At 37.9% G+C, this 27961-nt stretch overlaps 2 protein-coding genes across 3 annotated transcripts; one reads left to right on the forward strand and one right to left on the reverse strand.

Moving 5' to 3' along the window:
- Positions 1 to 1249: 1249 nt before the first annotated feature.
- On the forward strand, positions 1250 to 5210 carry LOC149014187 (uncharacterized). The gene is made up of 3 exons (XM_089160013.1): positions 1250 to 1598; positions 4376 to 4508; positions 4613 to 5210. The coding sequence occupies exons 1-3, from the start codon at positions 1441 to 1443 to the stop codon at positions 4667 to 4669; spliced, it is 348 nt and encodes a 115-aa protein (XP_089016139.1). The 5' UTR covers positions 1250 to 1440; the 3' UTR covers positions 4670 to 5210.
- A 13321-nt stretch (positions 5211 to 18531) lies between these two features.
- On the reverse strand, positions 18532 to 27789 carry LOC149014188 (uncharacterized protein At5g41620-like). 2 transcript variants are annotated; one of them, XM_089159912.1, is made up of 4 exons: positions 27203 to 27256; positions 26775 to 26912; positions 22310 to 22435; positions 18532 to 21247 (listed from the first exon to the last, which is right to left on the reverse strand). In XM_089159912.1, the coding sequence occupies exons 2-4, from the start codon at positions 26787 to 26789 to the stop codon at positions 19709 to 19711; spliced, it is 1680 nt and encodes a 559-aa protein (XP_089016038.1). In that variant the 5' UTR covers positions 26790 to 26912; positions 27203 to 27256; the 3' UTR covers positions 18532 to 19708. The 2 variants fall into 2 exon arrangements, with proteins under 2 accessions (XP_089016038.1, XP_089016036.1); XM_089159910.1 differs by lacking the exon at positions 26775 to 26912 and having other exon boundaries at positions 27203 to 27789.
- Positions 27790 to 27961: the final 172 nt, after the last annotated feature.

Here is a 27961-nt window from a genome sequence, read left to right on the forward strand (position 1 = left end):
CCAGGGCTGACTAAATTTTTGTAAATCCCAAGCCTAGCCCTATATACTATATAGTCTAAGTCTATTATTGCCCTAACTCTAATTCAGGGCCAATAATTATTACCCATGACCCTAAGCCTTACAAAGCCAAGTCAAGCCCATTCCAGCTTTGATTAACCCTGCCCTTTTCCCTGATTGGCCAGGAAAATCAATCTAAGGACGTGATTTGAGAAATTCCTCTTGATTTGATTTCAAGCACAATGGGCGCTTGTTTTTGTGATTTTACTTACAAGTTAGAACATGGGTTTCAAAATGTAAGTTATATTGCAGATATGCACTAAACAGATTTTTTTTATAGACCGACTAAATAAATCTTATCATTTAAAATTATTATTTCAATTTCAACCGTCTATTTAGCATGAACCACCTAACATAAGGGATTTTAATTCGAATACAGGATTAATATAGATTCCAAGCTTGGTGGATAAGACCAGCACCTATCAATGAAGAGGTCATGGTTGAGACCAACACCTATTAATCCAGGATATGGGATTAGTTAAAATCTAATGGGATATTGTTCCGTCGGTATGACCAACACCTATAATTCCTACAAAAATGAAAAGAAAAAAGGACCAACACCTATAATGAAGAGAGACGTCATGTGTTCCATTTTGACTGATGATATGTCGTACAAAACTGACTCATGGCCGTAAGGGTGTCAATCGGTATGATTTTGGTACAGTTTTGGTACCAATTTCGAATGCCGAAAGCTATAACCGTACCATACCGAATTTAAACGGTACAACAGAGTTTTCGGTATTTAAAAAACAATTCAGTACGGTTTCGGTATTAAATAGGTATGGAAAAACAGTTTAAATATGGTATTTAGTGCGGTACAATTTTAGTACATGAAATTGTGATCAACCAATCAATATAATTTGAAATTAACGAAAAAATTGAAATAGATAATTAGAGAAGTAGGAATAGGGTAATGGTAAAGTATTTTGATTGTAAAATTACAATTTATATCTCTTAATTTGGTACGATACCAATTTGGTATGGTTACGATATATACCAATGGTATGAGTACCTAAAACCAGAATGGTATGCTGCGATTTTAGATGACGCGGTTTGGTACGATTTAACGGTTTGGTACGCAATTGACACCCGGGTTTATACAGTTACACGATCCGTCTCGGAGTTCCTTGCGTTCCGATATTATAAAACCCAGGGTTTATACCTGATCCGCTATTATGATCCGTCTCGGAGCTCCTTGCTTTCTGATATGATGAGCCCTCTTCTCAGATGTGGAAGAAACAAAAGAAACAAAATTGGGAATGGAAATCGCACAGAAATGCTCTCATTTGTTTTTGCCTCTCCATTGATTCCCTGGTTTGGGGCCTATCCATGAAGAAGTAAAGAATACGCAGGGGAAGGAAAGAGAGAAGATAGATCCGTCAGATGGCTTCGTTTAGGTGGCTTCTTCAACTCCACAAAGATGTACCTCGAGCCGCTCGGTTTTACTCGGAAGGTCTGGATTTCAGCGTCATTGTCTGCAGTTATCGTTGGGCTGAACTTCAATCTGGCCCCCTCAAATTAGCTCTTGTGCAATCCAATAGGTAACGATCTCTCTTCCCCACCCTTTCTGCGCGTATGTGCGCCCGCTGCATTCAGCTCTGTCTGCGTTTATACTTCTATAAGAGACTTTCAAACTAGTCTAAAGAACCTCGATAGGTCCTTTTGAAGTTTTTTGCTCTATTCTACTATAATCCAGATCAAATGCAAATGTTCGTGTAGTTAACATGTACTATTCAATTTTATTTCTGAATTACATTTAGTGATGTTGCCTGCACAACTTGTTTGTATCTTCATCTGCAGAAAGGTTGAGAGGTTTGGATGGGAAAAAAAACGAACTGTTCAAAACCCTGAAGTCCATAACACGAAAATAGGGGAAGGAAACTCATAAGAGATTTGTTCCAAGGAGCATACTTTCTCTGTTTCACTTATTCAATCTATAATATACTGTTGCAGATTCCCAGACATTTCAGATGCCTGTAGACATGCTTTAAATGATATTAGATATTGATTTAGATTGCTCTTATCAAGCACATTCAGGATTAAAAAAGAAAGTTGTGAAGAGATAAGCTTTAAGTTGATCGTCAGAAACTCTCATCCAACATTACTCAACGCCCCAATCCCCGGGAGGGGTGGGCGTGGGGATTTATTCTTTTTGATGAACTTGTTACTGGTACTGGTCCCTCAAAAGTAAACCAACATGAATCTTGCTCTCTACCCTAGTATCTTCATGCGTGCCTCAGTGCTAACACTGAGTATGGCTTTGAATAAAGTTGAATGGTGGAACAGATAGGAGTTACCAATTCACCCCTTTAAATGAGAAATATTCTGTTTTTACCTGATCTATTACTTGGGAAAAATTGTGGTGAATGGTTAAGATCTTCCATAGAGAATATCACTGATGGGATGGAAGGATGAATCTCTTCACATGATGCTCTAACAAATTAAAGCTTGAAGAACTCTTCTACCTTTCTTACAATGGATTTATGTTTGATGTCTGAGTGTGGCTAGAATAAGCTGCATGCTGCTTGATGATGGTTTTAATACCGGACCAGTGATCTCGCTTGGAGATTGTTATGCAGACTATGATGGGTATCTCTATGATAATTTTTAGCGTGGAACTGTTGACGTGGGGGTTCTTGCTAATTAGAACTTATATATGCTATTCCATGTGGACCTATGAGGTGGTCATTTTTCTCCCGTTGGATTTAAGGTTCGGGAAAGGTTCCCCGAACAAAAGATCCAAATTCAGGTATGCACTTGATGATCATGAACTGAAGCATGTAAATGTTGATGGGAAAATTAGTGGAGTAGTTTTATGTACTTTCTCTTTCAGCCTCCTTCTTAGCCAACTTTTTATGAGATGTCAAGGGGCAGGAGTTTTGAAATTTACGTGACTTATGCTCCATACAGAGTTTTGTTCACCCTTCTTAATGAACATTTTATGAGATGTCAATATCAGGAGTTATAAATTTTATGTTTCTTAATTTGTAAGCTATTGCACCAAGAACTATCTTTCATCTTATGTATTGTTGGAGTAGCTTAAGTTATTCACCAACTTGTTTGGTTCCTAGATAGCTGAATCTTCATATAGCATGAAATAGTATCAGTTTGAAGGTGAAGACACCAATTTTAAAGGTTTACAGGAAAGCTGTTTCATTTTATTGAAGGCTTATGGTTCTCCAGAGAGCAGAATTTCGGGGATTCACGGCAGGTTCATGGAAGAGAAAATGTCTGCTTGCTGAGGGTTTCTTTAGACTCTTGTGTCTATGTTTTAAGTTTATACTTGATCAGGTGCTTGTGGACACTCCATAGTAGCTTGATTGAAATTTTCATCAGACTAATGCTGGTGGTGGGTTGTCTTTTGCACCTGGTAGGTTGGGGTGGGGTGACATCTTGGAAAACATTGTGGCTGTGAAGCCTAGAAGACTTGATGATGATATTGGGCATTTGGTGAAGCGATTGGCGATTGAGTAAGGTGCTCATGGGAGGTTAACAGGTTAGATTCCAAGCATGACACTGAGAGCAGAGAATAACTCGGGAATTTCTGAAATGAAATCCAGTGACAAGTTAATTTTTCACTAAATATATTGATGCAATGCTTATAATAATTATGTTTAACTTGTTAAGCATCCTGTTGGATCACTTTAGGTTGCATCATGTCAAGCTCAAAGTGAAATTTGTATGGTTTTGACCATGAGTTTCTTAGAATGCTACCTGTTGTGTCCTTGCTGTACTAGCCATCGGTATCATACCAAATATGATCAGGATGTTACAGCAGATGACCAAGTGGGTACCTCTGGGGTACCCTGGAAGTATTAAGTTCAGAAGTAGGATGTCTGTTCTAAAGCTGGATGATATACTTTTGCATTCTTAGTAAATAACATGCATACCAAAACCCTCCACTGGTGGACAATGCCAAACCAAGGGATAACAATTGTGCTGAGTATACTAGTTGTAGTGGGAATGTTTAGTGACTTTGAGTTTGAAGACGGAACCTTAAGCTTGTATAGTTACCTCTTCCATTTCACATTTCATAGAAACAGTTTTTGTGGTTCTATTATTGGTCTTGGGATATCTCCGGCACATAAATTGCTAAGAAATGAGGGAACTCTTTGATTTTTTACTTTGTCTATTTTGCTAAGAGCTAGCTGGAACTTTTGAGTGATGGATCCTGAGTTCAAAATTGGTCTGCATTTTTGCATAACTAACCTGGTTAAGAACAAGTTTAACTGCTGTTGGTTCTAAAAATTTTCTTTTGCGGTAAGTAAAACTTGTGCCAATATTTTCTTTTGGTCTGCCTCTAATCCCTGCTTCATAGTGACCATGTTTTGCAGAATGGATACAGTTCACATCTGTCCTTCACTGTAATGGACATTGACAGCTCGGTGACAAAGTTGATGGGATTAGGAGCAGAGTTGGATGGTCCCATCAAGAATGAGATTCATGGGAAGGTAACATCCTCATTTGGAAGCATTGTGCCAATTATATATATACATTAGTCTCATGATCTAGAGAACCTGAAGATCAAATAGAACATGCTGGGTTTGTATTGCAGGTTGCAGCTATGCGATGCCTTGATGGTCACATGTTGGGCTTATATGAACCTGTTTGAGAGCAACAGCAGAACTATGAATTCAAACAAGTGACCAGCCTAGGTAGAACTGTTGGTGGGCCTGCCCAGTAGGTGAGACCTTTCATTGTGGTACTCGCATCCCAAAACTTATTTCAAGACATTGCAAATGCATGGCAAACTTGTCTTTTGAATCGGTTCCCTTTTAGTATGGTATTCTTCCAGATAAATCACATCCGTGTATAATGTATAGAGGGTTGAACCTGAAAACAATCAGACGAGTTGTGAAAGGTATGAGCAATATGAAGAGGATTTAGGAGGGAAATATAATTGTCAATTATAATGATTGCAGTGGATAGAAACTTAGAATGACACATGCAGGGGTATGGTTTTATATTTGATGCTTAGGCTATGAAATTTTGTCAAACCAAGAATAATTAATTTGCTGATAGTATTACTCTAAACAATTTTGTCTTCTAAAGCAGGATGTGTGTTGGACCAGTTTATGGTGAGAAACCTTGCTGTTCTGCATCACACACTGTATTAAGACTTAAGTGCAGGGAAGAACAGGTAAATCCTGCTTTTCTTCTGCGTAATGTTCTCATCTCGTACCAAAGTAGTGAGTCTGAATTTAACTGACTGCATTTATTGAAACAAATGCCTGCTCTACTTGAGGTGGAGACACATTTTTGCATGGAAGAGAGGTTCACACTAATCTTGTGAATGGAAACTTGGTTTCTCTATGCAATCCAACATTCAAGATCTCAGGTTTGCCATATTAAAAACATCATAGCTGTTTCCATTGAATCTGCTGACAAACAAACTGGCTGAGCTTGGGGATCAAAGATGTGTTTCCAGCATCCCCACCAACCACATTTTCCAAAGCAAGCATAGTACTTTTTGAACACATAACAAGAGATATAAATTAGAATCAAACAGTGGTGTTTCATTTTATTCCACTCAAGCCCAGCACTAATGATATTGTCTTTATTGCTTTGTTCCATCATTGTTACAAAGGCTCCCCCAAGCAACAACAGGCACAACTACAGAAACAAGAGTGAAAAATGCACCATCTCTGGTAAGCACAAATTCTCTCCAGGTTAAGGGCCCAATGACCTGGGCAAAGACATGCAAAGACTCCAGGTTAAGGGCTTTGACCACTGATGCCTCTTAGCCTCAAACAGCAGAGGAATGTCAAGAGCTATGACCTTAGACCCCCTGATCCATAACTTAGAAGGTCTCCCAGGAGATGCCATAGGAAATGAAAGCAATAAGCCATCTATCTTCTATGGTTTTTCTTCAACCTCCTATGGAATAAACCACAGACAACATTGAAACTTAATAAGTGAAGAACGACAATGATCTAAATCAGAGATCTCTCTGCAAAGGGCATCAAATGTATACCTTTATTCTGTGTCATTGATTGTAAGTTGTTAATCAATCTGATGTTGTGATCTAAATCCCTGAATACGTCCGTCTATCATGAAGAGATCTCTCAGCAAAGAGTTCTGTATATGATGATGGAGAATTCTCCCAAAAACTAACTGAATCAAACCCAAGGTTGGAGCGGTTGAGATCGAGGGAATCAACAATAGGAAGTGGTCTGCTGTTCAAAGATGAGGTCTGTTGCATACCTTCTTCAATCTTCATGGGATTGGAAAGTCCCGTTCTTGGAAAGCTTCTTCACAGGTTCCCACCTCAACCTTGCTCAGCATTTTCCAATTGCTCGAGTTCTCCATGACTGAATTGCTCTGTTAAGGTGGTTGTGCCTTGTGCGACTTTGGCGTGTGACGGTTTACCCCAAAAAAAAAAAAAACTACTTTGGTTTGTGACGTTCTTTTATTCCAAATTATTATTTCTAAGTTTAAAATACAAGTTTTAAGCGTCTCTGTTCATTTATAATATTTTTGTAAAATAATAATAAGGAAATGTTTTCAGATTTTCCTTTGGGAAGTTTTAAGAAAATGATGGAATTTAACCCCAAAAAAAAAAATGAATGATGGAATGGAAATACAGAGTTATTGAATTTGGAAACAATTTCGATCAGGAAAGCGAGAAGGAAGAAATCAAAGAATAGATCCCACAGAAGATCCACTGAAAAGTAGATGTGACAATTGACATATTTTGACAGAATACATCAAATGGATGGAAGTAAGAGAATTATTGAATTTGCGTGATTTAGTGTGAAACAATTTCTGGAAAGGCGAGAAGAAATCAAAGAATAGATTCCACAGATCTAGTGAAAAGTAGATGTGACAATTGACATATTTTGACATGATATCTCAAATAATGTCTTCTGTTTTTAGTAAAAGTAGTTCCCAAGAAATTTGCAAACCAATTTTAGCAAAATGAAGCAACTAAGTAGGAAACAGAAACACCATTAGTATCAAGAACCCCACTAATATCAATAATTTCACAATTGTGGTGGCCCTACACACTACGGTTGCCTCCATGAGTAGAAGTCCCTGGCCATGGCCATATTAAATTTTCGTTGTAACTTCTCCACACTGCTAGGAAAGGGATCAAGCACAAGCTACGAGGTAAGAAATTTTGGCAAAATTTTGCTTTAATCGAGGATCCACATCAACGGTGCAATTCGTCCAAAAGTTAAAAATAGTAAGACAAAATTATGATTCATTCATTCTTCTACCATGTGTGATTAGAAATGCTAAAAGTCGACTAAACGGGGGTTGGTCCAAATGGTAAGCAGCTTCATCTGCTTAAGCGAAGTTTCGGTATAGAAACCTTGTGAATGCAAAAAATTTCGTTGGGAGACTCACCCACCACAGCCAGGGACTCAGGTCGAACACCGAATTAGTCAGGTCAAAGCCTTGAAAACCGGACTCAGGTCGAACACCGAATTAGTCAGGTCAAAGCCTTGAAAACCGGGGTTGGCAACCAAAGAAAAGAAATGCTAAACGTCAATCGATTTTTTCACTTAAGTCAAGACTTAAAATAGGAAATCGACTGCTCTTCTTCCTAACACTTAGATTCCTATGAGTCAAACATCCATAAACTATGAATATAGTCTATGGTAAACCGTGAATATGGTCTATGGGAGAAGGTATGAGTTTGCATAAAAATTAAAATACTACACAAGCTACTGGCGCCGACCATGGCGATATCAGCTTCCATTTCCCTGTCTCCTTGTAAATTGCCGATCGACTGTTCATTCTTATCTGCTGGAGCTTTTCTTTGTTCCCTCAACGCACTGAAATGTCTCAGTTCACCAGCGATCTTTTGAGCCCGGTCGCTCGTATTTTGGCCCCTTCCATGAGCATTTTAGCTGCTCCCAAAAAACTCTCTAAAGAGTCTTTCTTGGAGATAAGATTTATACTCAGCCCATTAAAGCTATTTGGAAGTTCATAATAGGATTAGTTCTGGGATTTGAATATCGACTAGAAGAAAACAGAGTGATTTAAGATCTAATGTGAAGAAGAAAATCAGCCAGTATAATATCACTCAAATATTTACAGGAAAAGTGGGTTTCTCCCTAACCAACTGAGTTTATGGTCCTTAATATAGGGTTTGCCGGGGAAGACAGGGATGAGGGTTTGGTATCCTCTCCCTCTTTCTTCTCCATCTCTGGCAACATTCAATATTTTTTCAAGACTTTCGGTGATTCCCAAAATATCGGTGACATTCAGGGGAATTTCAGAAAGTTTCGTTTGCAGTCGAAAAAATAAATCGTTGGGCCCTGAAATGGCTGAAATTTAATGGATTTCGACGAAACGTAGTGTGTGATCAAGCAAAGCCTGGCGAATAATGACCCTTCTGAACTCTTTTTATACTTTTACATTATACATTAAGAGGAATGCCCATTTCTGAATTTTTTTTTGTTGGGGTCAAAATTTAAAGGTGGACCGCTGAATTCTAGATTATCTTTTTGTTGAAGAAGAGATATACGTTCCTCTCATGTTATAGCCGCGTTTTCGAACCGAAGTGACGCCATAAGTCCGTTTTCTTGTAGTGTATGTTATCGGGTGGAGAACGTAACAAATAGAAGATCCAGACTTCAGACCTTTCTCTTTATGAGGTATGAAGAGAATGTAAAACTCTACCTTGGCTACTTTAACTGATAAGGAATTTTGATTCTACAGCAATGACTTTTAGAATTTTTTTTTTTTTTTGAGTTTTCATACATTTTCTTTTGTTCCTCAATTGCCTCACTTTGAAGGGATCTTGCTGTTAGGGTTTCGTCTTCTACTACACCCACCTCATAGGTTCACAGGCTCACAGCAATGGTGTTTAAGGTTCAGATGGGTCTGACAATAAAGCCTACTAACGAATGGTTGAGAGCTGAGATCTCCCATTGTCTCTACTCATCTCCTGTTGACAAGAGCAACCTAACAAGAACAAGATTTAATCCTAACCACGAACTGTAACAAAATTTATTCTTACACAAATAAAAATAAACGATCGGCAAGAGAGAGGGGTTTCTAAAAAATCGAGCAAGAATCATATACTCATGCATAACACTTTTAGGCTAAAAGATCATTTGTAACATAGATAGGAAATGCGATCTCCACCTTCAACATTGCCATAAAGGAAGAATCTAACCAAAGCAAAAAATAAATCAACCAGAAAACCTTCTTACGTAGAATGACATCATCACTACCATTAAAATAATGAGTTTCTACAAAGTTTCAGAAACTGGATTTTACTAGTTGGATCGTTTGTCAATTGGCCAGAGAAGAAAATTTACAGAAATATCGGAGAGGTTTGGAAATGCAGCATTCATGCATGGATCTCGGATGTTTTTGGTACTTGCACAGTTGCACTAGCTACTCTCCAGGTGAGAAGCAGTTGATCATCATCTTTTCTCCCCTTCTAGCGTTCATAAAATCATGTCCAAGAATGAAGAAGTCCTTAATACTCACTAAGACAGCAGAAGAGAACAACAGTTTGGTGAGACATACTAATTAATTTGAACACTAAGGTACAAAGATTTTGCAGATTCATCTCTCAGGAGCCTTACCAGTTTTCTCTCCTTCTGCATGCATAATTAGTGGTACTATTATCAACAAAACTTCGGAAACAATCAGAGAAATTTGACAACAATTGTTAGTGGAAGTGTGAAGTTAACCCATATGTCTCTACCAGTCTTGCTCAAAACAGGTAAAGGAAACCATTATTGCAGAAGAAATTAAGACACCAGATTGCTGAGAAATAGCAAATCACTAATAAGATTTGAAGACATGATTCACAAGAAATTGAGGGCTTAAAGAGCTACAGATCCAACCACTGGGATTAAAACCTGGAAAGCTAACTAGAGAACCATTTGCCCAAAGAAAATAATTTGAGAGCATGTTAAGGTAGGGAGCTCCCTTCAGTCCAAGTATGGGAATCATAAGATTCAACTAATCTCCCGCATCATTCACTCATTTACCAAGCATTATTTCCACCTTCTTTACTTGGTATTTGGGCGAATGAGTCGGCAGCTAATTAAATCCTACAACATACCCATGAGTGGACTGAAGAAAGCTCTCTATCATATTACAAGCTTCTCAATATCAAGAATCTTGAAAAACATTTAATTTGATTCATTTCTTGAAAAACCCATCATGCTTAGTGAAAACCCATATCAAGTCTTCTTATAAGGTTCATATTTAATAAGAACAACTCATATTTAATAAGAGATGTTGTTCATCAATCATCACTCAAAACCCAGAAAGAAAGAGATGGACGAGCAAAAGTATAGCATTGAAATATAATGGATATGCAAACTGAAATGGAAAGATCAGATGTGAAGTCCCTTTTTATTTTTTGATAGCAAGATGTGAAGTCAAACAGTATTTAATCTGAGAGAGAAGAGATGTACGATCACACCGGAGGAAGACATTTGAAGAAAGCGACTAGCCATGGAGAACAACTCCCGCCTGATGAATAGAACTCTGGAAGAGATCACCAGAACTGCCAAACAATTCATGAATCTAGAAATGAAATGATCTCATTTTATAGGTGACCTAAGAGAGTGGATGATAAGAATCAGACAAAACCTATTTTAAAATGATAATATAAATAATTAAACGAAAGGGACCTAATTCCTGTCCTCCTCCACTGTATTAACTTCTGGCCCATCAGGCCTTTAAGGTACTTCCTCTCTCTCTCTCTATATAATATGATATATAAAGGGTGACTAATCTTGTTATAAATTCAGACTGTAAATGTACTATTGATGCTGTAAATGGATATGGACATTCATTGGATTGGGTAGGAGTTGTAGTTCAAAATGAGGTTTTAGTGCTCAAGAGCGCCTCTAGTTCTATTGTTGTTAACTTTAGTAGTTGGTCTGAAAATTGCTTTGTAGACTTTATTACTTGTGGGGTTAGGGTTTTTGATCTTTCTAGGTGTTGATGGAATTGCTCACCTATTTATGATTGGACAGATCTTTTTCTGCCTTTTAAGGCTGTTAGTTCGAAGAGCCTAATATATTTCTGATGCTGGCGAATATATATCATGTCAGCTGGTTATTTCATAAGTGAAACCAGAAAGGCTCATTATGTTCAACTTAAAGTTGCAGTTCTAAGTTGAAGAGATTCTTTCTGAGATCATAAACCAAGCAGTTCTAGATTAACTCAATCGTGTGGGACTAAACTTCTTCTGTATGTTGCAAGAATATTAAAAAGTAAAGAATTGAAAATAGAATAAAAGATTTCCACTTCTAATAAATATTTGCTGCAAAAGTTTATCATTCTGACTCAATACTAGGCTACACGGATTTCTATAGGATTCTTGTATGTTCTCGAAGACACTACTCAACTTACCTGTGCCCTTATTTTTCCACACCTACATAAGGTCTGGAATACCTGTGTTAGACTTAATATGAATGTCGACAATGAGGGTTCGAGTAGGTTGAGTGGAGAGGATCTTTACAAGAAGAAGGTTCTACTTCTTAATGCTCAAAGGTGAGAAATATTTGCCTCCCAAACATGTAATTGAGATATGCAAATACAATCCTCTACCAATTGGGGTAGATGATTCAAATTCCAATATATGATCTTTCACTCAAATTACAACTAGAAAATTGTGCTCTCCACACACTTTTATCATCATATGTTTAGAAGGAGGAGTTCCCCCCTAAATGTGATATGAAGGGATGTAAGCATAATACAAACTTCGATATATGAATTTTTACTCAGTGTACACCTTTATCATCATATGTTTAGAAGGAAAGTCCACCTCATTAATGTTTAGGGGTAAGAGATATCTAGACCTTTCTAAATGTATAATGAAAGGATGTGGGTTGAGGATTCGGACTCCAAGATATGATCTTTTACTTAGGCAGCTAGGGGATTGTGCCTTTATCATCATATGTTTAGAAGGATAGTCTATTTTGTTAATGCTCAGAGATAAGAGGTATTTGGACCCTCCTAATGTGTGAGAGAATGATATGAGCACAAGCCTCTACCCCGATCCGGACTCCATGATATCTTTTATATACATTTAAAGATATACATTGAATCATTGTAAGCCAACCAAAAGTGAGTCCAAGTTTCTTTTAATTGAACCCTGAGGAGACACTTAGTTGGTAAAACACCGACACCTCAAAATAGGAGGCCATAGTTTGAATCCTCTTGCAGCCAAAGTCATAATCCTGAGTTATATTATGTAATACCCCATCCCAATTTATAAAAAACAAAACTTGTTCCCCCCCCAAAAAAAAGAATTTCTTTTGATTGATCTTAGTTCTAATAATCCAAATAAACACATGCCTAATGTATTATTATTATATGCACAGAAAGGTATGAACCAAATTTTCACCTTTGGCACAAATAAGTGTTTGGTTTCTAACTTTGAATATTCGTAACTATACAATCTCATCAAGAACCATGAACTCCATTTCTCAATACTTTTATCTAGTTATCCTTCTTGTCTCTTCTAAGCTTTAGGAATAATGAAAAGTAATACCGACCATGATATAAGCATTGGTTCAAGGGGAGTAACTTGTAAGACAAGAGTTGTTAAAATATATGTTGAGCATCTATCAAAGTGGAGATTATTTAGTCCACTTGGTGAGGTTTAAAGGCTTTACAAAAGTCTAATCTCCAAATCAGAATTAAGTAGCCAGGGAATTGAAGTATCAAGAAATGATAAAACAATTGAGTTGATGAGAGGCCCTTATGTATTATGAGGAGCCAACAATCCATGATGGAATACACTGTAGGGTATCACATCAAATTCTCGCTCAATGCACTCACAAGTCACAAGTCATGTATCATTGCCCTACAAAACCTAAAAAGCTGCTTCTAAAATGGAATCCCTCTCAAATCTCAAACCACCCTACTTCCTTTTCTCTTTTCCTTTGCAGCTCCTTTCTATTGCATCAACAATGTCTAATCACACCTTTTTTTCCCATCAAAACCATCCACCTCTTGTCCCTTCTTTTTCCACAGAGCCACGCTCTCAAAGTCTCTCTCTCTCTCCCCCACAGAAAGATCACTGAAGAAAAGTAGTTGAGGATTTCAATTCGGAAACCTGCAGGTATGTGGATTTGAATTAATTATATTATAGTTTTAATTCCTAACTCCCTGAGTTATATTCTATACAAGCTAGTTTTGGTGAAAAGGAATAACTCATGAGATCCCAAATGAACCAACCAGACCAAAACTTCCAAAAAATACACTTCCAATGAGAGATTCCCAGGCTTGTGATAATATGCCAAAAACTAAAAGAGATGAGTGATTCACTGTTTTGGTTGTATAAACCCTGCACCAACGTAGAGAGCAGGTAATTTAACTTCTGTGTCATATCCAAAATTTGATGATTTATTAGAGATTCCTTCCTTAGACAATCTCCACTAAAACTTTGGCCTTTATAGAAGTTTTCTTTAATTAGAAGATTAAGATATTAAGACTTAAAGCAGGTTAAACATTTCACGTCAACTTTTTATTATTGTTTTCATATACTAAAAAAAGTACAAAACCATGTTTGATTCTGGAGGACACAGATTGCACCAAACAGCTAACCCAAAAGCCTAAGCTAAACTCTATTGAGTTATGTTCCCTGAACCTGTTACCCAAGAGCTATAATATTGCTGATATATATATTGACTAACAGTTGGGTTTTCAATACTATTGCAAAATAGATGTTTCAACATTTTAAGTTTATAAGAGATTCACAATAGTTTTTCGGTTTTAGAATTGCTATATCATTATTTCTCTTAACACAAGGAAGATGGACCACTTCAATGGACTTTTAGAGAGTCATGTAATTATCTTTTTCTCATCCAAAGAATGACAAAACTCAAAAACATAAAAATCGATATCCCTTTTAGTGTTAATAATACCAATCGATCTCATGAGATGTGGTCCAATTTCTAAAATCTGTATCAGCAATCAGCATAACTCAATATAAGGAAGAAAAATATTTTAGTGATCCACTTACAGAATTTATCCCTCCTGATAACGAAGGCCATGATGATGATACTCTCAAGATACAGATTAATGCAATCACATAAAGATGTTGCTTAATAAATTCTTTTTTGGGTATGATGGTTCTCATATATTGGCACCCATTTTTGATGCATTTACTTTTAGTACAATGCACTTCACTCCAGTAACATTTTATTAACTATAAATAAGTTGACTCCTACAAATTGATTTCTAAAGAAACAATTAAGAATTAAAGGGTTTCTATTTTAATCGAAAATGGCTAGCCCCATCTCAATTAGGACAAGCATGTATTTCCGAAAGTGCTATATCATCATTATAATATCATCATCAGATGAATTAAATTATGATGGAGGACATGTTGGATCAGTATGAACAATATAAGCATAGGTTAGTTATATTTTTCTCTTTTCAATTAGGTCGACATAATACTTTATCTGTCATGTAAAGGCCACCCATTAAGGCACTGAGTTTGAGCTTTGTGCTATAGAAAGGATTACAATAAATGGAAATCCCTATTGACGTTTTTGTTGGAGAGTGGAGCATGAAAATGGTCACTCACAACATTTTTTATGTATTAATAATTTGATTAGTGCACTTAAAGCATAAAACGTTTATGTTGTTTCATAGAATTACTCAAGAATAATTTTAGTCACTACTAAACTACATCTACAGTAAAACATAGCTGCTACTATAATAAAACAATTCAAGGATTGGTTCAATTGGCAAAAGACCAATGTTTTATAGCATGATCACGTTAAGAATTCAAATCTTCTTGGGGCTAAAAGTGAAGTCTTATTATATGTTCAAATTATAAATAGAAGTTGTCTTAGAGATGTAGTTGAAGCCCATATAAGCTGATCTCGATGAATCTAATATCAAAATCTATATATGGATGTATTATTGACTTTCCTAATCTATGCTTTACAAAAGAGGAGATTCACAATTAAGAATATACACAAAATATTCTAGGGCAATTAATATTACAAAGATGAAAGATGATGTGGAAGGATAAGAACCAGACTCTCTTTGCAAACATCCAACTTGGAGATAAGAAACCAAAAATTGGTCCTGATGGAGGGTCTTTAGAAGGATGAACTAGACCTTGTTGAAGTATTTAATAGAATAGTAGTTGTATCTCTTGATGTGATTGTTCACTTAAGAAAATTGGCGTAACTGTGATGTCATTTGTTCATTTATGAAAACCACGATTAATAGCAACGTGGAGGGCAGCATGGATGTTGCAATATGAATGGTAAAGTAACGAAATTGCTTCAACACTTATGTGCATTCGGTCAAGCAAGATTTCAGTCCATCGTATCCGAAATTTCGAGTGTTTTGCATGACGGTTCTGTGTATTAAATGCGCAAGACTGAAGTAAAGTCTAGTAAAACAAACTGTTATTATGTAAAAAAGAAATTAACGACCCAGCTCACTAAGTGGCAACTGCCGTGGCACAATATTCTGCGTTGCATGCATGAATGAGATTGTATTTTGATTTGAAAAAATATACATAATATGTATCTATTAACCTTTCATGCATGCGTTTAGCAGGGTTTTTTTTCTTCTATCTTACCCTCAATACAAAAGGAGATCTAGAAAATATTGGTATACCCTCTTCAGTCTGCTTACCCTATGAAGATATGTAGCAGTCAAAATTGGCGTTTAATTCTCATATAAATGTCCAGCTTGAGTTAGCTGTATCATTTCATAAATGTTAATTAAAGTTGGGGTTAAATTTTCGAAATTTTCTATTTGAAGTTCCTTCTCTGTACATGCACTACACCTGCATGTAAGATTTTCACCAACTTTTGTGGTAGATCCAAGGCAATTTTGATCCCTATATAAGAGCTGCTTCTCATGCTTCTCTTCGCTCATCTTATTCAAGCACCTTCCACAGAGGGGGAGAGAGAGAGAGTGAGCATTTCTGCAGTAAGGGTGGGGGGAGCTCCCATCATTCCAATACCGGAGACGAAAGAGAAGACGAGCTTCCCTTCTCATTTCGCTATTGGAGTGAAGGGAGTTCCCCACCTGATCTCTAGCAATCTCTTAGACATGCACACGCTTGACTTCTTTTATATTCTCTACTTTTTGCTTCCATGAATCTAAATTTAACCTTTTGCCTTTCTCTCAGGTTTTGGTCACACACAGGACACGTAAAACAGGAGAAACCTTGTGGTTTTGAGAGCAACGAGAGCAGAAGGGAGAAACCTAAACCTCGACAAAGACTGGGAGTGAAGAATGAAGAATCCATGCAAATGCATCATGCATGGAGCCTTGACACTAAGTTGATGCATTTCAGTTGCTATTTGTAATTCGACTATGCAGATCTCTACGTGTAAACCCTTTTCATACATACGTGAAAGATAAATTCCATTCGAACTTTTTTTCTATAATGAATTAATTGATCAGATTTGTTCTTCCCTTTTTTTTTTTTTGGAGGGGTTTGTGACAATCTATACAATTTTGGGTAAGTCATCAAAGAGTTTGAAAGCCCTAATGACTGACTGTAAATGGATTCCATTTGAGTTTTATTGGAACCTGTGAATTTTTTATTGGAACCTGTGAATTTTCCTTCTCTGATTCTGAATCTTGTTGAGGTCCAAATTGATTTCGAGTCTCTCTAATTTTTCCTAATACATCCTCAATAATTGGTCAAACGACTAGCGGGGCATTCACCTCATGATCTCCATTAAAAAAAGACACCAGTTGCATGCCTGGCAATCTGAAATAAAAACACACTTGGGTAAAGTTTATCTTCATCACCGCCAAGATTAAAACTGGGATGCATGGAAGTACATGCATGGTATGTGGTATTTTGTTTAAAAATGTATGTGCATTTTTTTTTTTTTGGTTGCCAATCCTGGTTTTCAAGGCTTTGCCCTGACTAATCCGGTGTTCGACCCGGGTCGCACACCTGGTTGTGGTGGGTGAGTCTCCTAGCGAGAATTTTTTGCATCTACAAAATTTCAATACCGGAACCTTGCTTAAGCAGCCCAAGTTACTTATCACTTGAACCAATCCCCGTTGGTTATATTTGTGTATCTTTTAACCTTTCGTGCATGGTTGTAGCAAGATTAACCCTAAAAACGAAGGGATCGAGATCTACAAATATTGGTTTGCCCCCTTAAGTTTGCTTACCTGTCAATACAAGGTTGGTAGAGTGGTAAGAGCCATACTTCTCAGTGGAGAGGTCATGGGTTCGACCCTTGTGGACGACAAGCATCCCCCTGATGATGTAATCAAGGTGCATGCAAACTGGCCTGGATGAACCTCAGATACCAAAAAAAAAAAAAAACTATGCTACCCAATGAAGATATATGGTAGCCAAAGTTGGCATTGAATTTTCATATAAATGTCCAGCTTGAGTCAGCCGTTTCATTCAATTTCATAAATGTTAATTAAGTTGGGTTAATCGAAGATCTCTATCTGAAGTTCTTTCTCTGTACATACATGCATGCACCCAAGAATCTCACCAACTTTTGTGGTAGACCTAAGGCAATCTTGATCTCTATATAGCCCTGTTTCTCATGCTTCTCTTCGCTCATCTTATACAAGTTCCACAGAGAGAGAGAAAGAGAGAGACAGCATATCTGCGGTAAGGGTTGGAGAGCTCCCATCAAGCCAATGCCGGAGACAAAAGAGAAGGTTGTGACGGCTGCTGGTTCATGAATACCTTTGGGGTGCGCAGGTTCAGGGTTTTGCGCAGTCTTAAGGGTTGGCATGACCCAGGAGACGAGCTTCCCTTCTCATTTTCGCTGTTGGCTTGAAGGGAGCTGTTCACCTGATCTCTATCGATCTCTCTATCTCTCTCAAACACGCACACACTTGATTTCTATAGTTTTTGCTTCCATGAATCTAAATCTAACCTTTTTCGTTTCTCTCAGGTTTTGGTCACACACCTGATGCAGTAAAGGATAGTAGAACAGGAGAAAGAAAGTGGTTTTGGGAGCAACAAGAGTTGATGGGATCGAGAAAGCTGAAACCTCGGGAGATAATGGGAGTAAAGAATGAAGAATCCATGCACATGTATCATGGGTGCATGGATTCTTGATCGGCTTGACTAAAGTTGATGCATTTCAGTAGTTATTTGAAATCGACTATGAACATCTCTATTCTAAAATAATAAATAAAAAAAATAAAAGAAAAAGAAAAAGAAGACTATGAACATCTCTGTGTATATTTTTTTTTTGGTAAACATGTGTAAACCCTTTTCATACATGTATGAAAGAGAAATTCCATTCAAACTGTTCATTTATAATGAATTAATTGATTGGGTTTGTTCTTCAATATTTTTTTCGTTTTTTGATTTGTGGCTATCTAACACAATTTTGGGTTGGCTAATTACATCTACATCTTATCATTAAAAGGACTTTGGGTGTTTGAATTGCCCTTATAATTGTGAATAGATTTCATTTGGCTATTTGAGTTATATTGGATCCTATGAATTCTACTTTCTCTAATTGGCTCTTTTGACTGTAAACACAATGTTTGAGGTCCAAATAAACCAGTTGAAAGAAGTTCATGACCTGGGTTTCTTTAGTTTCTTCTCTTCATAGTTTATTTTCGCACATAAGTGAAGATTTTAGTATGAAACGTCTCTCGCAGTTGTTTCTAGGTTCTCTTATTGGTTGAATTGTAATCCCCTTCTTCCTAAGAAAATCTATCAGACACTTTTTCAGTGACGCCTTGAAGAGTAATCTTTGTCGGAGGCACAAAACAAATCAAAACTTCATGCGTGAATTCGGGTTTCCAATAGAACTTGTATAGAAAAATTCTGTTCTATACAGGTTGATACTAATTGGAATTGAATCTTGAAGGCTATGTTTTACATGGAGAAGAGTTAAGAAAACTGGAGGTGAAATGAAATCATGTCGTGTAGAAGTGGTCGATCAACTACCCTCCAGATGACCAACACCAGATTATCACCCATTGGATCACCTCCTCATCGGCCAAGCACATACTGTTCCCAAACGCTTCCTCATTACACAATAGGTCTGAAACTCACGTTCAACTATGGATTGAAAAGAAAAAAGAAAAAAAAATCAAAGATATGGTCCTCCACCCCTATTATGTGGTGGAAAAACGTCAATATGCTCCCCCGACAGGAGGAGATTTGGACTTGAATTTGCACTTATAGTGTCACCGCTCGAGAAAGCAACCTCCCTCCAACAATTGCAATCCTTTGTTCTTCATGACATAAGTAGCATCTGAAGGCAGATGAATTGGCAGCTTATGAACCAGCAGCTCATACATGTATTTCATTTGGTTGGTTCCTCTGCATCTCTGCTTCTCCCACTAGAGCTTCATGTTAGCATGTCCAGCTCCAGTTCCCACACACAAAAAAAGAGACTGGAAGTCAAGTTCCACAATGTCAAACTTTGAGAATTCACTTGCCAGTATGGAACTGCTAGGACGGTAAAATTACCCATTATAGTGAGAGCCTCTGTGAAGCCGACATGGAAACAAACTATTAACTCTCAAAATTTCTACAATGTGCCTATAACCTTGCAATAATTCTCATATACAGAGGAAAATCCTACATGATGAGGAAAGGAAACTCCATACATAAATTCACATCGCTACACTAAAATTTAGAAGGTACCTGGAACATATGCACAATAAGCCATGTAAAATTTTCTTTTAATCCAAAATTTCGTTTGTTACCTGAACCAATTTTTCCATCAGACTAGGAAGAACTCTTGGAAGATTTAAAGCGAGATCGCTGCCCCTCTAACCTCGCTTCGACTAGCTTCGCTTTCAAAGTATTCACCTTCGAGCCCCGTGGCAATTTTGATGAAGATTCAGCTATGTCAAGATCTGGGGAAGTGAATCTTGACACCCATTGCTTCACTGGGCTAGCACGACCTCTCCAGGATGTTTGGCCACATGAGTCTTCCATGAAATTGTTATCGAGGTGAAACTTACCTCCTTCCACCAAAGACTCACTTTTAATTAAGTCACCAATCAACTGGTTCAAGTTTGATCCACGGTTTATATCCCGTTTGCTCCTTTCAGGGCTGTCCTCTTGTGAAGCTTCGTGGTTTTTGATCTTCTGGGAAATGCTTGTTTCATTTTGGTTTGCATCTTCTCCAACCTTTTCCTGCTTTCTATCAATAATAACCTGGGTCTTTCCATTACAAGATACTGCCCTGGCAATTTGTTCAAACTGCAATTGCAAGCTGGAAGGATCATGGCCTTTGATCCTTTCACGGGAGCCTGGCTTTTTCTTTGTAAGGTTAGATTTCATCTCTTCTCGATTATCTTCTCCAGTATCTTCAAAATTAGATCTAGAACATTCGTTGGTTTCCTTGTCCTTGATACTCTTGTTTACTTCAACACCGTACGAGTGACTACCAGTAGAACCTTTTTCATCTTCTGCTTTATTTAGTGCACAAACAGCCTCATTCAACTGGACAGACTCAAGAGAACGGCGACGCAAGTAGCTCTCCTTGCAATCTTTAGGGAAGACATCATTACTTTTAGAACTACCAGATCGTTTGGCTTGAAGAAAGGTCTCTATTTCAGAACTTAACTTGTCCACTGTTGTATTCTTCTCAGAGGGATCACAACGTGCTTCTGCAACTTTCATCTGCATCCGCTCATCAAGCCATGCCTCGGAAATATGAAGGACCAATCGATCGGGATCATCCCTGCCACCACAATCCTTATTGGACTTATGTTTCAGGGTCCGCACTTCTTGATCATAATCTCCTATTCCTCTAGCAAACTCATCACATAGGTCTTCTAACAAAGCCCTTGCTTTTCTCTCTCTTTCCAGTTCTTTCAGGGCCTTTGAGAAAGCTGTTTTAGTGTCTGACAGTTCTCGAGCTAACTTCCGGTGCAGACTCTCAGATCGCTTTCTCAACTTTTTCTCATCTTCTAGTTCATCCCTGACAGACTGAACAGCAAGCTTGATGCGGTCTTGTTCCTTGTTCTTTCTGACAATTTTGCCCTCAGCAACTTGCTTCCTCAACTCATTTATTTCTAGTTGGTCTGCTTGCTGTTCTTGTAACAAATCTTTAATCTGGGTTTGAGCATGATTCAATTCAATTTTAAGTGCTTTAACCAGTGCAATATTGGAAGTGTGCTGTTCTTCAAGACTCCAAATCCGATTCAATACCTTCAGTAACTCTGTAGATGTTTTAAGGCTATAATTAGCCTCCCCAAACCTTGCCTTGACGTTCAAAGAACCAGTAGGAGTGGCAGCAGGGTTATAAGCTGCTAGCTGAAAAGAACAAAAAAAAAATGCATGCTAAAAAATTGGTAAAAAGGGGCTGATGGCTTTGCAATGGAGGATGTAAATGGTAGATAGTGTGCATAGAATGGTATAGCCAAATTGCCACATAAGAATCAAAGAACAACTCTTTGTCTATAATGAACTCTTCCTGATGGTTTCTGTGACTTTTTCCTCCACCAGTGATACCATCAAGATGAACTAGATCCAAATCATATTCTGGTTCCGTATGATATGTAGAATTATTTTTTGGGGGAAAATATGGAATCTTTTATTTTGGATAGCTATTAGGAGGGTAATTTTTTTGAAATTTGAGTTTTACTTACTTTCTATTTTAGTTAGTCGCTAGTGTTATGGTTTAACTAGGATGCTTTATTTCTTTTGGGTTTATAAATAGACTTGTAACCAGAGACTGAAGTGGATGACTAGAACAAGATAGTTGACTTATGGCTTGAATAGCCGGAGTGCTCCACCCTTCTTCACCGAACCCCCCTTTCTTATGTGTTCTTTCCCTGCTATTCAGATTTCCTAACCAGCCCCAACATTAAGAATATCCATACATTAAGTTGGCAAAACGTATAAATAGTCATTCAAACATATTCTTCTCTCAATCAATCAAAAACCATTTCTGAACTCCAAAAACCAAGAGGAAAAAAAAAAAAAAAAACGAAAATTGTCGTAGGAGAGAGATTTGTTTTTCTTAAAAAAGGGTAAGCTCTTGAGGTACCATAGACCTAACAAAATTCAAAATCAGATTCCCTACTAAAACATCACCACATCGACTCTCTGAAAAAGAGATCACATAGGAATCAACCTAATTCAACAGGCAGATATGAAGTCTCTCTCAGCTTACATAGGGGTTGTATTGGAAGCATCCTAGTGAAAACTAGACTTTATAGTATTGGGTTCAAATAGTTACTATTACTATTATCAATAGTACTGCGCCACTATCAGGCCATCTTCCATGATTTCTTTTCTATCCTTCTTATTGGCTTTTTGGTGGGAGAAAACAGGAAAGCGTAGGTTGGAGTAGGGTTACAAGAGGATGATTACCTCTAATGAACTACTATAACTTGCAGGAGATAGAGGCTGCAGAGCACAGCCATTGCTTTCAACTTGTTGATGATGCTGCATTAGAGATGCTGCAGCATGCCTTCTCAAACTACTAGCACTTGCTGGCTGTTTACAGAAAAACAAAACAAAGATTAGTCATACCACATTTTTAAGTTTTGGGGGATTCAATAGAAATGACACATATTCAATGTTGGAAGTAGCTTCAAAAACATACCAACCAGAGAAGTAGCTTAAAAAACATGCCAACCAATTATTTCCTACATGTGTGAACTCCAATCTGGGGGTATTGGCCTTGAAGTAACTTAAAACCAAACCATAAAAACTGAATAATCGATTCATAACTGAACCCAGTTCAAAAGTAAAGATATTTGAATTAATAAACTCTGAACTCAACCTAGACCAGATGATTGGCTGGTGTAAACCCAGTTTTAGGAATAGGGTTTTTATGGATTTTCCCTAAAACTAAGGGCTCCCAGAATCTTTCAGCAAAGAGAACTATTATTCTAGGATGTGGGTGGGTTCAAGCACTTAAAACTTGCTGCAATGTTGAATTCAGATTTGAATTTTTAACAAGAAGGGTCAGAAAACCAGGGTTTTGGGTTTCGGCTGGATGGGGGGGAGTGGGTTGTTATTGACTTATTGCTCTGTTGTAATTTCAGACTTGGTTCAAATGGTTTTAGAGTGTGGGTGAATGTTTAAATTGAACTAGGGTTTAGGTCTAGAGGTTGAAGATGAATTGCAGAAAATTTTGACGAAGAGGATGAAGTGCAGGTATTTTTCAGACCGAGGGGAAAGGGGCTTATTTAGGAAACTAACAGTAGGACTGACGCCTAGGGGTGGTGTGATCCTATAGGGAGAAGAAGGGAAGTTAAGGCGCTGGGGAATAGGTAATTGCAGGGGGTGGGGGTTTAGTGCTACCCAGGGAAGAAGAAGGGGTGGGGGGAAGTGGGTGATGGGCTGGGGAGGGTTGTAGGGTGACGGGCAGGGACTAAGGGGTGTTGCAAGAGGGGGGGGGGTTGCTTCTGTGTTGCAGCAGCTAGGGGAGTGGGTTACAGGGTGGGCAGAACAGGGTAGGGGCAGGGGAGAGATTAGGGTTGTCCCCCTGGGGGGGGGGGGTGGTTAGGGGCAGGGGTTGCTGGGATTGAAGGGAAAGGGGTGGTGATGGCCTGCTATGGGGAGGGGAGAAGAGGAAAGGGGGGTTAGGGCTTGATGTACTTGTTGGCTGTTGTATGCTCTTGAAGAAGACGGGATTATTAATAGAGGTACTGATCCTAAAGCTACTCTTAATTACTCAACCATGACACCCTCAACAAGGAACCATGATTCTTAAACTCAATTTTAATGATAATTAGACTTAAGTTCCAAAGAAAGAATAGGCTCTTATTATAGCCTACTAAAAGACTCTAAGACTATGTGGGATTCCTTTATAGATTAGGATCCCACCACTGTACTAAAATATAAACATTTAAGGATTCCTAATAGGCACATGCTGAAAATAAAAGATTAAATAAATTAAAAATCTATCTAAGGAAGTTCATTTGAAAAAGGACTCCTTAGGACACTCAGCTACTAACTCAACAACTAACTCAAGTTAGCAAGCATTAACCAAATTGGACTCTAGGATTAAATCTAGAATTACTTCCAGCAATAAATAGGGCTTGAAATGCACAAAATACCCCTCCAAGGGGGTTCGGCCAGCCTAAGGAGGCTTCTTGGAGCCATCTAGTGGGCCCCACTTAGGGTTTCAGGCAGGAAGAAGACTTGTGGTCACATCATTGGCTCTCATATGTATGTTCACCTATTGCTACATGTAGATGATCCAAACTTCATCCAGCATTTAAGATGGGCCTGGAGGGTGATAAAGATCAAATAGAGTTTGCAAACAGTCTCCAAGCGAAGTCAAAACATGGCCGAGGGATCAACGTGACACTGTCATGGATCAGATTGTGAATAGGTTTGAGCCCAAGGTAACTAGTAAAATGGGTAGCAATATTGATGAGTATATGGCATCTTGAGCAAGTTGTGTTCATTCTTAGACACCCCGACCTTTTGAGTCTCAAGCTAGCTGGGAAGATGATGAGGATGTCAATTGGTCATATCCTAGTGGTGACACTCGCACTTCTTCTCATGTGGTTGTGGTTGTAATGATGATGATTGCCTGATTGGTGTGGTAGTAATGGGATGATAGATTTGCAGGGGTGCACCAAATGTACCATCAGGGCAATATTGAGGCAGAATCAGAACCTAAGCAATATCAAGAAGACCTCAGAAAGTAGGGGATTGTGGAATCAAACGCCTCTGGATGCTCCTGCTACTTCAGAGCTTCTGCCTACGACCCCCTGGAGTTAACTGACATGCGTCCACCTTTGATGGGACACTTGCAGGTTGCATTCCTGTATTTGGTTTTCCAGGGGAAGTGGGTGGGACTAGGGTGAGGAGCAGGGAGATGGGGCAGTGAGGCAGAGGAGATAAAATAGTGAGTAGGAGTGTATAAGCCGCCAGGAGCATGCTTCACAGTGCCATAGACGAGAGAATGAGACATGTAACAACTGGTAATAGTTTAATAAAATTTTGAGCCAAACTTAAATAATTAGCTCAGTGTGGTGTTGAATTTCATCGAGCAGTTGTTATCTCTTTGATTGTTAAGAAAAAAATAGTCTTGTATGAATAGTACTCCTATTCTTTCATTGGATAGAATTCTGGTCATAAGGGACGCCTGCTCCAACTAGTTAAGTTAGAATTTCAGTTGGAAGAAGCATAAATTCCTACTATGGATAAAGTTTCCTACTTCTTTCAATCTTATTTCAAGTACACTTTCCTTACCTATAATTGTAAGTACACTTTTAATCTCTATTTTAAGGATATAAAGCCATAGAAGCCCACCCCAACTGGTTTTTAAAATTGATAAGCTTGCCTTTGCTCCAATGTTCTGTGAGATTCAGAATGATACTGAGAGATGCAATGAGCGCCTGGTAAGATGTTTGGTTTATATCCATCTATTTTATTTCCATTATTCATCATACTATCCACCATCAAACCAGGTTAGTATATTTAAGTTTAGTCTGTGCATACCAACCTGCTGGAATTCCAGTTATCTACAGTTTACATGTGAGGTTTCAAATATCTTTAGCAATCATATTACATTCTAAACACATCCATGGTTTCAAAATTTGATCTTTGCGTTGTTTAGTTGGATTCCAAGTTCTATCCTAATTAAAAGACAAAAATTGATATTCTGTTTCAGATTAATGTCATTAATGTTTTGCAGCCATTAAAATAGCTAACAGTAGTCAATTCCGGAGTTGTATTTTAAAGCATCGTATTCTTAACAAACTTAACTAGCATAGTTCTTGCAGCATCTAGTCAACTCAAAGCTTTGGAGGATGACAAGACAAAAGGTGCCAAAGAGACTGCCTAGGTAACCTAGGTGACCTAGTCGCTATGGCACACATCTAGACGATACCTTGATAACCATGGTAACAAGACCATCAGATTAGACTGATCTCTTAAGTCGTCTTCCAGCTTCAAACCAGACCTTCAACTAAGGATTCTCTTCAACCAACATCTCTGATTGTTAGTTACCCAATTCCTCTTGAAATGTGGTTTCTACAACTGTCGCTGTGATTTTGGTTTCAATGGTTTTTTGAACCTAGTGATGTTAGGCTTCTAGAACCCATCATTCCACCCACCTCGTCTTCAGTGAAGGACGTGAATTTTCAGCTCAAGCCCAAACCAGATCCTGAATGACTTGCTTTTTCTTTGGCCAAAGAGTTGTAATTTCCGGCAAAGTCGGTTATGGGGCCATGCCAACCTGTAAGGAAACCTACGCCGTGAAAGACCTTGCCTATTGAATGGGTAGGCTATGTCTCCAATAAAATGGTTTAGCTGTCACTTAAGGATGAGATAACTCAGCTCCAATATTTTTGTCATACACTAAGTCTGGACTTTCTGAGAAATTATAATCAAACCGATTAATGAAAAGCCACGAAAGTTTAACAGCATAAGCATTATAGAGGTTTGGCAACAAAGTTTTACCCCATTAAGAAATAATATATCATTCTTTCACTGGGTATGGTGGCAAATTTTCACAATTACATTTGCAGTTTTCAATTACTAAGAAGCAAGAACATAAATCAGCAACTGCCATTGATCAACAAGTTGCACACCATTCTGAACAAATTTACAGAGTCATCAGTAGACTAATGACTTCTTTTTTCTTTTTTTCTTTTGGATACTTGCAGCTGACCACTCAAGCTTAGGAAGGACTACTTCCATTATAATGATTAAGTTCAACAATGAGTAAAAGAAAAACCATCAATTTTGAACATAAAATGAAAATTTTAAAAAATTTCTCAGCATATTGCAATGGAAGTCGCGTGTCAAGAAGACTAAAGTGTAAAACAAATAGACAGATTAAAAAAAAAAAGTTTGATAAATGCGTAACCAGATATGTCCTCATTGCCTCCAATTCCAGATCAATAGAGATATCAGATCAGTATCCACCGAAATCCACTACGAACCAAAAAATGTATGAAACTGACGGTACTTGGGAGTTGAAAGTAACCATATATTCCATAAAACCCTTAATCAAGGAGAAACAAACAAAAAAGGACTAATAAGACATCAGTAATGCAACTGGATCACTTCCAACAACTCGAAAAGAAAATTTATTTTAATATATTCTATATAAAATCCAGCCAAAAAAGAACCCAGAAGAAATTATGGAAGTGAAATCGTCAACAAGATAAACAAAACCCATAAATTAATTAAATGGATGATTTGCAACATCATCAATAAAACATATTAAAAAGAAGAAACATAAAATAATGAGCCATGACAGCAGAGTTAGGGAAAGTGGTTTAAAGGATCTACCTGGGCAGCAGGAGGACTATGAGAAGGATCGGCCAAGTGGGTTGGAAGCTCAAGTCTCTTATTCTTGTGGCGGCGAAGCTTGAGATCACTGTTACTCATTTCAGAAAGCTGCAAGTGATAGAGTTCCCAAAGGTTAGCAGCGAGCTTTCTAGCAGAGACACTGGGAGGTAGAGTAAGTGGGTCTCTAATGGTGTCATCTTGGGCACCCCCAAGTTTCCAGGTGGGCACTGGAGTGCAAGGGCCCCCTCTTTTCCCTACCAAAATCCCGCGTTTCAACTTTATCCCTAGAAATTCCAGATTTTCGTCTGCCGCCTCTCCACTTTTTTCTTCTCTTTCCATCTTTCTTTCAGGTTTAAACTTACCTCAAAAAAACTTCAAATTTCTCAAAGTTCAAGCTCCTTCCTCTTTCCATTTTCCCATCTTCATTTCCCTTTCTTCTTTCTCTTCACTCCATATTTTCTGTTTTATGAGTTTTCTCTGTAGAACGAAGGGACCCTTCTGGAGTATTTTCTGTTCTTCAATTCTCACCGAAGTTTTTCTTCTTTTCTTGTCGTTCACACTCCAAGTCTCTCTCTGTCTCACATGCGAGCCACTGTTTGTTCCTAATAAAGTAAAATTTGGGAAAATCACAGTGATTTATAAAACTAATCAGAAACAGTGATTTTTTATATATATATTTTGATATTTTTTTATCCCTAAAATTAATCTTACAGCAACTTAGACAACCATGAAAAGTCATAAAAAAAAAAACCCGAACAG

Source organism: Hakea prostrata, chromosome 6, assembly GCF_041222555.1.
Source record: "Hakea prostrata isolate BN-2017 chromosome 6, UWA_Hpros_2, whole genome shotgun sequence".
Classification (NCBI taxonomy): domain Eukaryota; kingdom Viridiplantae; phylum Streptophyta; class Magnoliopsida; order Proteales; family Proteaceae; genus Hakea; species Hakea prostrata.

Excerpts from the sequence above, each read along its gene's own strand:
- LOC149014187 (XM_089160013.1), top strand. The coding sequence starts at position 1,441 with ATGGCTTCGTTTAGGTGGCTTCTTCAACTCCACAAAGATGTACCTCGA. Across the intron at positions 1,599-4,375 it reads GCTCTTGTGCAATCCAATAG|TGACCATGTTTTGCAGAATG; the intron begins GTAACGATCTCT and ends CCTGCTTCATAG. Across the intron at positions 4,509-4,612 it reads AGAATGAGATTCATGGGAAG|GTTGCAGCTATGCGATGCCT; the intron begins GTAACATCCTCA and ends TTTGTATTGCAG.
- LOC149014188 (XM_089159910.1), bottom strand. The coding sequence starts at position 27,541 with ATGGAAAGAGAAGAAAAAAGTGGAGAGGCGGCAGACGAAAATCTGGAA. Across the intron at positions 22,436-27,202 it reads ATAGTCCTCCTGCTGCCCAG|CCAGCAAGTGCTAGTAGTTT; the intron begins GTAGATCCTTTA and ends TTCTGTAAACAG. Across the intron at positions 21,248-22,309 it reads GTTATAGTAGTTCATTAGAG|CTAGCAGCTTATAACCCTGC; the intron begins GTAATCATCCTC and ends TGTTCTTTTCAG.